The 15,429-nt window shown below is 37.1% G+C and overlaps 1 protein-coding gene across 1 annotated transcript in view; it reads left to right on the forward strand.

Moving 5' to 3' along the window:
• The first annotated feature begins 10,275 nt into the window (after positions 1-10,275).
• Positions 10,276-15,429, forward strand: part of syt9b (synaptotagmin IXb) — a 35,675-nt gene continuing 30,521 nt past the window's right edge. The window contains exon 1 of the mRNA XM_008411700.3: positions 10,276-10,914. Coding sequence (XP_008409922.1) covers positions 10,767-10,914 — 148 coding nt within the window. The 5' untranslated portion in view covers positions 10,276-10,766. The remainder of the gene's footprint in view (positions 10,915-15,429) is intronic.

Consider the following 15,429-nt stretch of genomic DNA (forward strand, 5'->3'; position numbering starts at 1 on the left):
TTGGCAGCCACAACGAGGGAGAGCTGAAGGATCAATCTGCTTTTTTATCATCTGCAGGAAATCCTCTCAATTGTCAAAATGAGGCCGTTACTATACTTGAAGCAGACACGATGTTGATTTCTCAAATGTGTTTGTGATTAAAATGGCTTCAGAAACAGTGAATTCTTAGTTCTGAGAAGACTCATCAAGCTAACTTTTCATACTTAAAGTTTTAGGAAATAACCCGCTCAAAACATATCCACAACTCCACACATGTGGTTAACCGCTGAATAGCTGAAATTTGCAAATCCTTCAGATTCCTCTAAAAATGCTTATAACTGCCTATTTTAACAGTTCAAACACCAAACATACTTTAATGTGCTTTAATATGCACAGTGGAAAATGTCTTAGCACTACTACAGAAGCTAACAAACTGTTTCTTTTTTTCTGCTCCTGGTGTATGCAGGTAATCAGTGGCAAGGAAAATAAATGGCACTTCTGACTGGCTGTTTTGCAAACGCCAGTATTATGTAGTATGTCAAGTAGCTATGTATTTGTAATTTTCTAATATTTATATTTTAGATCCGGTCAACAAAAGCAACAATGTGAAGTTTATGCATACCACAGAGTGATTCCATGCAAAAAGAAATGGATGTCGTACGACATATTGATGTTTTCCATCAATATTTTTCCAAACTGTCGTGTAATTTTGAGACAACATGCTGTTATTTCCTTTACACTTACAAAAAGAAATAGAAAGAATAAAGTTTTAAGGTTTTATTTCATGACTGTCTCACTGTGCTTCCCCTCCTCCCCGTCTGCTTGTTGAGATCTGAATGCGCTCTGTGGCTGTAGGTGCCCAACCTTTTCAGGTTATTTTTGAGAACCCATGTGCCAAAACATTCAGAAAGATGTTTGCTCTCTTCCTCCACAGTTGAAAGCAAAAATCTATGCCTCTTATTTATTTAAATCAATATTTCCATCAAGGTTAGCTGATTTTATTAATGCAGTTGAATGTAGGAATTGAATGTCATTTTGTTTGACTGTTATGCTTGCCAACAAAAGTGTGAGTCATTCCTGACTAATCAATTTTAACTCAACTAAAAAAAGAAGAAAAAAAACATAAGCTGTTCAGAAGTCTGAACTAATCTGATTTGATGTTGGTTCTCATAGTGGAAATGAAACACCTGAGTGTTTAACAAACAAGACACACAACCACAGCCTATCTTTAAAATATATATTTGCAACTCTTTTGTGCCTGAAGTCCACAAGCTTTGTTCAAAATGCTTTACGGTGTCCAGAAGCTGTTCCATGTTCCAAGTACCTACTTGGCTCCACTTGGTTTTCATTTTTTATTTATTTTTTATTAGATATTATTCAGTATTTACTCAGCTGTGGCCAAATCGAGCCACTAATGGGAGGTTAGAAGACTGTGGATCACTGACTGACCAGGAGGAGGCGTCACTGGTTGAGTCACATGAGTGACATCAACTGAGCAAATCCTTACCTTTATAGAAAAAAAGGACATCTCCTTTTATGTAAATTTTAGGGTATTTACCAAAAATAATTATATGATGCATAGACAACAGATAGAGTGATTTGCATTTGTTGTACTTATTTGTATTTTAAAGTCATCAGCTTCTTTCCTTAAAGGGGTAGTATGATGTAACGTTGACTTTTTGAGCTTTAAATCACGTTAGAATTGTATTCCCTGATCAAAAGCATACATGGGGTGTTGCTTTGATTCTTTCATTCATGCTTAAGCAATCCTTTAATTTCCTGTGGCAATAAGTCTGATATTCAAAAAGCCTGGATGGACGGAGCGCCGCCTTCGAGGCACAACTCCTCCTCAGAGCTGCAGTTTCCAAGCTTCTGCCTCACAGAGCAGTCTTCCTTCCTCCGCAAATTCTGAACTCAGCTTTTTCAGATTAGAAAGCAGAAATAAGCAGATGCAGATTTGTGCATCTGCTGAGCTCATTATATGAGCTACTTTTTAATGCTACAAGGTCTAATGGAGGAGCAACGTTGTAGTGACTTCCTGAAAGTGGAGTTTCGGTTTCAGAAAGAGTAAAATTTTTTAAAGAGACAGAGGCCCAATTTCAAGGCGTTAAATTACAAAGTCAAATTTCTTTTAAGTCATATACACACAGCATTATAGGCATATGCTATCTGAAAGTAAAACCAAGTGCTATTAAATGACACCAGGTGCCTGGAATGCACATATTATTGCTGCTTTAATGCATAAAAATTGCTCACGAACATGGTCAGGGTTAAGACATCAATTCATGCTTATTCAGCAGCATACTGAAGCTGAAGTCAGATTCTTCACATTCAATCACATCATCAGGTTTGTTAAAACAAAACTGTTGAATTATTGGCTAACCATGAATAAGGGAGGAAAAGGGAATCCAGGAGGGAACAGAAGAACAGGAATGGAGTTTACTGAGTAAACAAGTGAGTTTTTGAAGGCCTTTGCATTTGACTGCAGAAGGTGAGATGTGAGGAAGCAAAATGCAACAGAAAGAGGTAATTTTCTTTTTACTCTGAAGGTAGAGTAGTCTGAGAAGACCCTTGAACGTTTTCTAACAGTCCATCAGTCGAATCCTTTTCAACTTCAAAACCAAAAATGTACTGATTTATTTATTTTTTTATTCTTTTGACATGCAGTCACTGTATAAAAGTGACTGCATGTCACTTTTATAGTGTTCAGCACAATGTTCAGCTTTAAAGTTTTGTGTATGGGACACAAAAAGTGGAATTAACCACATTAGATGACATGCATAATGAATAGAAAGCCTTGAAAATTATTTTTAAATCAACAGATGACTGGAAAAGATAAAAATAAAAGAAAAATAAAAGAATAAATATCATGTATTTTCATACAAGTTCCAAAAATCCCTTTTTATCAATTTAAATTTCTCAGTATAACACATTCTTTTCACGCAATGTGCCTAGATTCTAAAATGTTTAATATAAATTAACTTTTATACAGTTATCCCAAACTCAATAAAGGTAGATAAACCAACAAGGAGTAGTTTTGCTCAAGTTATTTTTAGAAAGTAAAATGGTTCACACATGCATTTTAGGAGAATGTAATTAAAGTCCTGGTTAAAATGGCCATCGTACGCAAAAAATGTATGAGGTATCACACTATATTTCATCAGCTGGCCTACATGAAGTTTAAGATGCTGCACTCTCCCCCATTTATTGTTATTTATAGTTTATAGTTATTTATAGTTGCTCATTTTATCCTCAGAAGTTCAGACATCTGTGGCTGCAACCTTAATTGGGTTTGTGAAAATTACTATAAAGTCATTTTGTGATGCCTTGTATGATTGCACAGTTAGCATTGTTGCCTTGTAGTCTGTAGCCCCTGGATGCAAATCCTACTCGTCTTTCCTACATGGAGTTTGCATTTTCTCCTTTCTCCTTTTCTCCAAGTGTGCTGGCCTCCAACCTCGGTTCAGGACTGTTTGGTAGCTAATTACTCTACATTGCCCTTGATGTAACTGTAATGTGAATAATGTAGGTACCGAACCCAAGCCTGCCTCGAGGCAACACGTCTAACAACCTCCTCATAGTGTAGCCCAGTTTCATCAAAACAAGACTGACAAAATCAAAGCACAAGCAGAGACATGTTGTAAATTCTTACCTTTCCAATATTTTAAAAAGCTCTTCGGTGAATATTTCAACTCTTTGATTAAATCAATTTTTCATTTGGTCCTTGATGTTAGTTTAATAAAAAATGCGCTATTTTACAGTTTTGTTTACAATCCCTGTTTGAATTTCAGTTTCTTCTGCTTGTGTGTCTTTGCTCACTTTACCGTCTACTTTCATTCTGGCTTGTGTCTCGTCAGCCTTTGGGTGTATATATATATAGTCCCAAGTTTTTGTCTTTTTTGGGAGTCAGTCTGTTCGCCCTGTTTATTTCCTGATCCATTCTTGTTTGCCACACACTTATGTTGCTTCAATCCTCCATGGTGCAACTTGTTTCTGTTTTTTCCTTCCTAGAAGATTTGCATCTCAACTTCTGAACATGCAAGTTCAATTTTGCTCTGCAAGTCTATGATATATTTACCAATGTGCACAAAGCACGTGAAACAAAAGAAGCTAGAAACTGTGCATTTTACCAGTGGACAGATTTGGTGTTGCCAGTTTTGATTACAGGTGTTTAGCCAAATTAGCAAAAGTGATGTCTTGAAGTTCTTCATCTGTCAATCAGACTGTTCATTAATGTATTATTTGTTAGTTGAGTGGTACAAGCATGTTACTGGGTTTTGTGGTATTGTTGTTTGCGCCACACTGAACACACAAAATCAGAGGAAGGAAAAAAGAGGAGTGATTAAGAAGATAGGAAAGAATATCCATGCCATAAGTAAAGATGAAAAGACCATCTCCATGCAGCATCAGGCTCCTTTGACCAAATCTGTCATTATTATCAAAGAATAAGCTTCATGGAACTGAATCCAACCTCAACAGGTTATGGACAGAGAAAAAACACAACCTCAGACTGAGGCATCCTGTGGGCTCTCTGTGTTCTTTCTGTTCTGCATACTCTAGCTACGGACTTACCAAACTGACTACAGTGGGGCAGGAAGCTTCACATAGCTTAGCATTTATTATTAATGTAAATATAAACAGTTTTCATAACAGTTACCATGATATCATTTGATTCTGCACTTATAACGCTACACTAAAAAGAAGCTACAGTACAACGACAGCAGACCAAAAGCAGAACAGGTTTGTTTCGCTTGTGTTCGAACATTCCTCAGGTGAAAAAAGATGATTAGCAAACTGGTTCCCCGTCATTGTTTTATTCTAGAAGTCTAAGAAAGCCACATGCCACAAGATGTCATTGTTTTGTTCCTCCAAATAAAACATCAATGTTCCAAAGACAATTATGTCAAAATAGATAGAAAATTAAGTCAAGGATACCATCCAAAATCATTAGAGCTGAACTACAACCTCTCTTTCTGACTGCGACATTCATGTTTTCATTTTTTCACAGACTGTCACTCAATGAGTTCTCCACTGATGCAATGATATCAAAAGAAACATTGTCCAAGAGTGATGTCATTTTTATCGGAGTTTTCCTGCCTCCCACCACCTGCCCAGAATCAAAGGAACATCCTACGGAAGAGCTGGTATTCCTAATGAGTTTGTCCAATCACTTCCTCAGATAATTAAAAACGCTCAAGAATGGTAAAATGTAAAAATGTATATGGACTGATTTAAAAATGTGTATAAACTGATTTATTCATATCCCCCCCATGGGACCAAATCTTAATCCTGTTAGATTTCAAAGGAAAGACTAGGAAACTGCAGCGAGGAGAAGAGACACCTCAATCCCAAGGCAGCTTGAGCAATTTGCTGAGGAAGTGAGGGTCAAAATGCTGGAAAATGCACATTTCTACCCACTGCGAAGTGCAGAGATCAATTGTTGGCAGAAATTGCTGTAAAAATGTTCAGAAGAGTACCATAGTTTATGTCAGTGCCATTTTCATTGCATAAGCTCAGGTTAAATTATTTCAGTTTCAGGTTCTTTCAGGGAAAGTTGTGCTTTTTTTGCTGTTGTTTTTTTTTGAAGGGTATCAGCACACTTATCTATCTTTGTATGTTTAGCGAGAACAGGTTTGAGCTCGGGGATATCTAAACCCCCTTTAACCTCAGCTAGAAGTTGGTGTGCAGCTTCTGCTCTGTGAAGAGAGCTCTGAAGAACAGAGCGACCGGTGTGGAGGCTGAACAGAAGCCTTCAGTTCCCCTGAGCCAGCTGGGCTGCTGGCTACGAGCCCTGGCAGTATCCTCCCAAATGACGCTAAGTCAAACATATTCACAGGAAGCGCACGCACTCACACAGCTGGAGAGAACTGGTCCATGCAGGTGCACTGATTTGTACATCTGCATGCTGTGAGAAAACACAATCGGAAAGAGTTTTGGAAATGAACACGTAATGTGCACCAAGTTTCTAACAAACGGAGTACGAGAGGCACCCACACACACTCCCACACTATCTAAACTGCTGAATAGATTTAAACAAAGCGTCAGCAAGCTCAACTTTTTAAACATGTTGCGGTTAAATTTATTTGTCATAGTATGGTCAGTTAAACATCATCGTAAAGCTTCTCAAAACCCATTAGTTGCGTCAGTAGGTGGAGGTACATGCAGCAATGGCGCACAAATATGAATTGTAAAAAAAATTTTTTTTAAATACTTCAATGTGGACTTGCATGCTTTAAAAGGAACAAAAAATACCAGTGTTAATTGTGGCATTATTATTTACAAATTAAAAAATAACTCATCCTTGCACGCAACATGGAGTCTATCAATGGAGCTTGGAAAATAATTATTTTCAGTCACTGTTTGAAAAGGAGGGCTACTAACTTATCAGTTTTGCGCCTTTGTAGTTTTGATGGCTTCATACCTGCTGTCCGCTGTGAGATGGACCGGCTAATTCAAACACTGTTGGGGACATATTGGACCCGCTTTGGCCTCCGACGATTTAAAGTAATTTCTCAGCATTTTGCTCGTTCATTTACAATAAGGGATTTTACGATTCAAGTAAAGAACATCTACCAGCAGGAGGGGTCATAATACACTAGATTTCTTAAGTCTCAATGTACATAAAACCAAAAGAAATAGGGAAGTGTTGAAACACAAAGTTTTATGCTCTTAAGCTACTCTTTAGACTATAGTGTTTTGATAACAGTTATCCCAATAATTCTTGACAATAATAAACTATAAGGACACCAAGCTGACACTGCATGGTTTGATTGCATCAGTATGAAACGGTTTGTTTGAAGGTATGAAACAGCAGAATCTTTAAGTGAAGAGCCGTGTCCTAAATGTTATTTTATCTATCAAATCAAAGAAGTTTTTGAAAATATATGAACAGTTCAAAACCTTCACCCCAAACCTTCAGCATCACAGTAAGTCCAATATGTCTCCGAATCAACAAATAAAATGACTGCATGAGAGGAAAATGTTTTCTTTTTTTTTATGACTTTGTCTGAAAGAAAATCTGTGGGATCACTAGGAAAAAGTGGACAAAAAATGTCCTTACAATGAAACAGATTGGGAGAACTTTTGCAAGATGGCGGGCAAATATTAAGTTTAGACTTATGCACAGAATCTACTACAAGTTTTTATTCTTTTTTGATCTGCTTATTTTCACAGTTGAGTTGTACAGGAAAAGCCACATGATGTTTGGACTTTTTTGAGCCGCTATATGATTTTCCCTTAAGCCTCTAATTTATGAATATTTCATTTATTTCTATGTGGAAAATTAATTAGTTTAAATTCAGCTGCGATGCCGTTTGGTCCAATATGGAATTTAAAACCTTGTGTTGTGCAGTTTCACTTTATCACTCTCTGTCACTCAATATTTTTTCTAATTGCAGACCACAAACAAGAAATTTGTAAAATTGACCTAATTATTTGTGCATGCTTTATGTATTAAAGATATATATATTTTTAATTACCAACACCAACAAAAAAAATCTGTTTTTTTCTAAAAAGTAGAACAGAATTTTTAAAAACTTCAGTTTTTTTTAAACTATCTTTTTCAAGATATGTTTAAAGTAAGTTCATGTTATTTTGAATGTCAATGATGCAAAACCAAGCAGTCATTTTGCTCCCTTTAGTAGAAGGAACATTTATGTTTTAAAGCAAGGCTTTTTAATGTACAATGCAGAAAGAAAGAAGTACACAGCCATGGTCAAAAAAGCACACACACCTTCAACTCCAGGATATAAATTATTTTGTCTTTAGAAAATAATTTTAATCTGGCCTTACATTTACAAAATTGCAAATCTAACATTACAAAACCCAAAAGAGGAAGTCAAAATGGAAAATGTTTGCAAAAAACCAAGTGTACAAACAATACCTATGTCCAAAATGTTTATCTATCTGATGTATCTCATTGCAAGACATAAGACAGGTGAATTTGGTGAATTTGTGTTCTTTTTGTGCACAAAAAAACACTTTTCAGTTACCAGTTATCTGCATGCATTTGACCTGTGAGAGGAAACAGGACTACATTAGGAAAAAAAAACCTGAAGCAAATGGAGAACAACCAATCTTGAAGGACAATGGCCTCCAATGAGATTTGGACCCAAGACCTCGTTGCTACAGGCTAAAACATATGAAATACAATAACTCTGAGTTTCCACCAGGAGGAATTGTCAGGAATTTATTTAACTTTTTTTTTCCACAATATGAGGCGAGTTTAAATGAGTTTAAATCATTTTGCAATTATCTTTCATCACTTTTAAAGAGCTACTTTAAAACCCCTTATCATGCAGCGGAACGCCTGTGTTCTGTTTTTCCATTGTATTTTCCGGGGGTGAGGATTAAGGGGTTGAGTAGATCTACTTGCTCTAACTTGGTTCTTCAACATTATAAAACAACAGCCTACGTGACTGTAAAAAGTATTCACACCCCCATAAGCTGTTTATCATGATACAAACAAACTTACATTTATTTTTGACTTGGGCTTTGAGTGACAGATCAACATAACTGGGAAGAGGACCTAAAATTATGTTGTTTTATACAATAATAAATCCCTGTCCACTTATTAGGCAACTTAGCTTAATTGTGTGAACTGAAATTTATTTAGCTGCATCAGAGGAACGGGGTTGAACACAAAACAGTGAAAATCATGTAGCATTTCTGTGTAACTTTACGATTATTTGTAAAGGTTTATCACAAAAATCCTGCTAAAATAAAGAGATATTTGTGGAGTTATGTTTGTTTTTGAAGCTTTAAGAAGAAGCTCTGAACTCTAATTCACAATGTTATGCCAGCTGCAAACTTGTTGACTTTTTCTCATCTGACACAATTAAACAAAAGCTCACTTTCTTAATATGCAATGTTGCTAAATGTGAAAAAGTTCAAACAGTATGAAAACTTTTGCAAGACACAGATAAACACCACAGTAACAACTCATTGTGGTTATCTGTCAATTTTGTTGAGAGCCAAACATCCACAGCAAGAAACAGAGAAGGAGGAGGGAGACCTTTCTTAGCTTCCTTTACTGCGGCTTTAATGTGACATTTATCTGTCGTTCTTGCCCTTCATTACTTGGCTCAGTAAAGGTCAGGCTCATGCATGCGGCCCTTCTCAGGTGTTTAGGCCCCCTACTACATTTTTAACATGTGCTGCCCAGGAGTGCATACCGAAATAACTTCATTACCACGTGCTTACATGCTGACTAGAGATTTTTGACTTAAAACAGGTGCTTGGATTCCCGTGACTCTTTGCTCTTCCTTGCGACTCTGTGACCTCGGCTTCCAGATGAAACGCAAAACTTGCTCAGCATCACCAAGCAATGGTCAAGACCTTTTTTTTTTTGTTACTTAGCCCTGTTAAGATTTTTGTATCTGGTTTTGAACTGGCTTGATGCATGTGAAATGTGAGTCTTAAACGTTGTCCTGGATTCATCAGAGTGGGGTAGCGCTCTTGAAGCACTGAATCTAATTGCAGTAAATTCACTGTAAATCTCAATCTATTGAATAGGCTTCGCTTTGGTTTCTCCTGAAGGTTCCAGTTTTTCCAATCGTCTGTTTACTTTTTTAGCCATACTTTGTCATTCTACTCAACTTGAACACAGCACTTTGCAAACTCCACCTTCTTCAGCCTAGAACTTTACATGATCCATCTTGTGGAGGGAGTATGACAATCTGCTGGACACTATATATAAAAAGTAACGCTATCATTAATTCTAATATTTATTATATTTTATGAGAAACAAATTTTGGGCTTTTGTTATCAGAGGACTGACCTATAACAAGGTCCTAATGACGACTAATAGCCTAAAATGATCTTTTATAATACCTGTAAATCCTGTATTTTATAATATAAAATACAATTTGCTAATATAAATTGCTAATACAGGTTTTTATCAATTTGAGCAACATAAAGTACCTGTAATTTCTTTTTAGCTCTATGTTGGCAAAATCTGTTACATTTTTAAACCTACAATTAGAAAATAGTAGTTCAACAAATGGCTACAGGTTTCCTACCATCATTTTTTTCTTGGCCCCTAAAAGCTGCAGACCCTTGACCTTAATCAACAGAAATAATCTGACAGAATAAATATTATCATGTGTTTTATTTTTATTTTTTTAATTGAATTAGTGAAAAATAATTAACCTAAAATGTTATGATTCACTGAGATGCACCTTTGAAAAAGGAAGGACTGGGGCTTTTCAACACTGGTTTTCAGGATGGCTTTGTGATGGTGGTGAAGGAGGAGGAGGTAGTGTTGATGGAGGCTGAATTTCCTGTCTGCCTTTTTTGTATCAGTGCATTGAGAAATAAGTGAGCGCGGTGAAAGGAGCGCATTCATTCAGGAGGAACCTTGACTGGCGCAGCCAAAGCCTGGAGAAGGAGTGATTCAGAAGCATCGCTGAGCGACGAGCACAAAAAAGCAATCAGAGGAAAACGAGGGCGCATAACAGCAATACCTAGTGAACATAAAAAAAAAACACGGATTCTTTTTTTTTTTTTTTTTAATAGATGAAAACTTCTTAAACCTCACCCTAAACCTTGCGCGTCTCCTCTCCCCTTCAAACTCACTTCAACTTTGGATACAATCGACTTCCAGCAGATTTCGCGAATGCGCCGAGCGCGCAGGAACTATTTGGCGATCTTTCTCTTTTTCTGTCGCGCGTGTTTACGCCGGTGGATGCTTTGGTGAGACGGAGCGATCGCTTTTGGCCGAGTGGGTGCGTGTTCGTGTGCGGGGCAAAGAGGATCAGCCGGAGCAGTCAGAAGGATGCTGGAAGGCAATGCCTGCAGAAAGAGAGGATGAGATTTGTCGAAAGGCGCTGGAGCTGCTCTCCGACCTGTGCTCAAAGGGAGAGGTGCAGGACGACAACTGTCTGGATTTCATCTACTACTTCAGGGACCTCGCCAGACCGCGCTACACGGACTCAGGTCAGGCTCTGTGACACAAAGCCTTTCACTGTAGTTACTGTTTAGTCAAATCTAGGCTATAGTATGTCATTATAGTGAGTTCGTGGAGCTATTTGAGAAAATGTTTTAACAAGAGTGAAGCTTTTTTTTATTTTTATTTTTATTATTTATTTCGACAGCTGCGTTGCACTGCTATGAGAGGGACCTTTTCCTCTTTAAAGAAACAAAATGTAACATTTAAACAGATCACACCTGTTCTACCTGATTTTAAATTGAATCGCAGAATAACACTTTAATTGAATTTAATTTCTTTTTTTTTTTAAATCTATGGTCAGTTTAAGAAAGGAGGGCAACCCCTGATTTTCTGATGTAAAAAGTAAAAATAAATAAATAAAGTAAAATAAATAACATACACCAACAGTTTTTGCATGTTCCAAATTAACTAGCAATTCAGAAGTTTAAGCTGTAAAACTTGTTGCTCAGATCCTTTAGATCCACTGGATTTAAAGCACTTTAGATCTGAGTGTGTGAGAAACCCTTTCCTTCACATCGGCTGGATAGAACTGCTGCTTTTATTTGCTGTTCACTCAGCCAGTCTGGAAAAGGGAGAAAGAGAGAGAGAGAAGCAGCCCCACCCATTATCAATCACAACTCCCAGCACTAAGATCAGCAATGTAAACCTCGAGGATTCATTTTGAATCCATTGTACAAACCAGGGGTGCTGCTTGACATAAAACCATAATGGAGCTCTCAATATAAATAAAATCCTAGTTTTTCTTTTAAAGAGGCAGTATTATGTAAAGCTTTACATCTTGATATAATGTTATTCCCTTATCAAAAACATATCTGGAGTTTCATGCATGTTTGATAAATCCTTTAGTCTCCTTTGGCAACCATTAAGCTGTGCAAAACGCCTGGATGGATTGAACGCCGCCTTTGAGTCGCAGCTCTTCTTCAGAGCTGCACAGTTTGCAAGATACTGAACTTCCACATCACAGGGCCCCCCTCCCCCACAACGCCCCCGCTCAGCTCCTTCAGACTACCCAGCAGCAATTAGCAAACATCTGGTGGAACTCTGCTGAGCTCATTACATCAGCTACTTGTAAGTGCAAAGCTAGCAAAAACGTGGAGCGATGTTGTGATGACTGTCTGAAGGCAGAGTTTCAGAATAAGTGGGAATTTTTAAAGAGACAGACATTTAATTCCAAGGTGTTAAATTACTAAGTCAAATTTCTTATGGGTCATATTTGATGCATAGTATTTTTTGTAACAACTGAAGTTAACAGTTACTTGATTGTGTTATAAAATGGCATTATGTGCACACTCCTTTAAAGTCACATTAAATTGATAAGAATATGTTTTCCAATGAGACTCTTTTCCCAGATAAAAAAGTACCTTAAAATAATATTTAAGCAGGTATTAAACATACCTTTCATTAAGCCATCATTCCTCTATTAAATTCTGTTTGTGTTGTCTTAACAGTAGTTCCGATTACCCACCCTTTTTTAGAGTGTGTTTGGAACGAATGGCCCCTTCGATATGAACCCGAGTTGCTTTGTTATTGAACTTCTGTGCTCATTATGGAGTCTTCATAGCAAACACGATGTACAAGCAAAAGGTTGTTCATCTGTGCTCTTGGGACCAGGACATCTTAAGTCATAGTTTGATGGTCAACTTTGTTGTCATCTGAGCTGCAGAAGCATGTCTTATACCCTCGGGTGAAGAAAGGGTAGTGGTGATGCCACCAGCACTGTTTATGGTTGGAATGGTGAGCTGCTGACCTTAACTTGGAAAGCCACGGGTCTTTGGGGAGAATCCTTCAAAGATGAGACTAGATCTTCTAATTTTGAAGACATTAATAGGTCCCTGACATATTCTCTCTGTCATTATTTAATAAATAGAAATACTTTATATAATTCTAACTTACCTAACATAAGAGACGTTTGGTCTGCACACATTTTAAGCTAATTGTAAAGATATTCTGCAGCTAAAACCACCATGAAATATATCTAAATTACTCTATTAAAAATGAATTGAAATACTTGTACTGATGGTCTTGATGGACGACATGTAGTGCATGTCCACACGTTTTGTTCATTTTACTATTTCCCCCTTATCAAATTGTAACAAGCACACCCTTTAAAATTTTTACAATCCATTATTAAACATGTGTGCTGGAGAAAAGGTTCAAGCTACCAGATTGGTTCCCCAGAGACAGTGTGACCCACTTCCTCTTGTAGACTACTATTAATGTACGCACAAACACGGTTTGATTCCCAACAACCAATTTTCCCTCTGATCATTGTGGGAGAGGCTGGAGATTAGCAGTGATACTCAATATTTCTGTTTTTTTCTCTCATTTTGGCAGCTGTAAGAGTCTCAATGTGGACCTTGTGCAGCTGAGGCCCAAATAAGTGGCTCACAGAAAAAAAATAGAGTCACAACAAAGGACAGTTTTTCTGCTGATGTCTTGGGGTGTATAGTATGGAATGGAATCATTTGAATTGTTTATTGAACAGTTTGGTTAAACTAATATTATATAAATATTAGCAAAATACAATTGATTGAAACTGATCCTGACTTATAATCAGCAAATCCCCCCCAAAAAAAGCTGATGATAGGAACTTAAACAATTCATGTTTGATTAGCTTTATATCAGTTTGGGCATATAATTGAAATTGAACAATTGAATGATTGAAATGACATCTTTCTACTGCTATGAACCTATTACCAGTAACAACTTCTCATTTTTAAAATTCTGAACTCCAAACTCCTGAGGAGATTATTAGACGTAGCGGTCAATCACTTTTTTATAGCTCAGGGTCAGGTTGGTTTGGGTGGCTTTAAACCCCTCATAAGGAATGTAATCATTTGAAAACAGCTTTTTTTTGTTTTTACTCAATTTCTCTTGGTTTAACTTAAAATACTTACTGGGTCTTTTAAGTTAAAAAAAGACCCTGGCATGAGGCCTTAGTCCAGTTTCTTCAGCAATGACCTTCTGTGGCTTATTCTCCTTGCGAAAGTTGTCATGACTACCAAACTACTGCCAATAGTGCAATAGTATGATGCAGCTTCCTATCCCTTGCCCAATGGCATGCCTAATCGCCCTTCTTTGAGACTCAACATGGATAAGCTGGTTAATGGATGGATAAATGAATGGATGAAAGATTTACCCCATTTGCTGGGAAATAATTAAAAATGTTCAATTTGGAAAAAAATTTGTTTGATATTTGTTGATTTTGAAATTTGCTCTCAGCGAACGAGAAGAACTATCTGCATTTTTAACAGTAGCTTATTTTATTGTGTAAAGCAAAGATATTGAACAACAATCATGAAAAACTGCAATGTGTGCAAAGTAACATTTGCATTTCACTGTGTAAAATAATGGATACATACAGACAAGCAAGAATCACGGCTCAAACTGACTGGTAAAATAGTCTTTGTACTTGTGCCACACAGATTACAATCAGTCGATACTGAAACTTCCAATACAAACCAAACCCGTTCACAGAATCGGTTCTTTACATTCTAACGGCTCCACCTGACGTGTGGCGAAAATTGCAGAACAGTTGTGTGCTGCTCATTTATAAAGACCTTTAAAATCTGTGGTCAATTGTAATCAATTCACCTGCGTACTGTGAAAGGTGAATATGTCTTTGCTGCTGTGAAATTTGTAAACCCGTATTACTACTGTGCCACTATTTTTATGAGGCTGCTTGCTACTTGATGGGACTTCACAATGCCGCCTGCGGTGGGTGCTAAGATTGGTGGCACAATCACAAAGTCTGCTTTCTTGCCCATATTGTCTAGTTTCACAATTACTGCACATTTTTAGTAAGCCTCTAGGAACCTTTTGTACTATTTTCAGGTTAAAATAGATTATTTAGGTTTACTGTACTCTATAAATATGTTCTTACACGTGTAAACTTAAATAGATATGGACTGTGGCTGTGACAACGATTAAACTCAGTGGCTAAGTCTCCCTTTGCTTTCCCCTAAACTGTGTCTGATTATTTCAGGCTTCTGGTGCAGCTTCATTCAGGAGGATAATGTGCAAATTCCATGATGGTTTTCACAAACATTTGCTCAGTTTCTCTGTTTGAAGAGGAGATAAGACATTATAAGAGCAATTTTTATTATCCCAACTTGTTCTACTCAAGTTGATTTGCTCAGTGTCTTTTTGAACATAAAAATGCCTGCAGTTACAAAATCTGAGGTACGATTTGAGCTACTATTATCTCACAAAATACATAATTTGCAGAGTCCAATAAGCATCGTTTTCAAAGTCTAGGCTTGTTCTTTTTCACTTGACTGGAACATTTTCAAACACCTAACTAGGTCAGAGTTACTTTGATGGCAGCGTACAGAACGGACTGACTAAGATGGTGTCTGAACACTATGTGCAATGCTAGATAACTATACCACTCAGATCCAGCCATGAAAACCGTATGCGTCCTCCTAGACTCAATGATTGGTACAGTTACAATAGTGGCATGTCTAAGTACTAGAGGTGTGCCTATCGATCGGCCACCGATC

The sequence above is a fragment of the Poecilia reticulata genome, chromosome 6 (assembly GCF_904066995.2).
Source record: "Poecilia reticulata chromosome 6, P_reticulata-male-v2, whole genome shotgun sequence".
Lineage (NCBI taxonomy): Eukaryota > Metazoa > Chordata > Actinopteri > Cyprinodontiformes > Poeciliidae > Poecilia > Poecilia reticulata.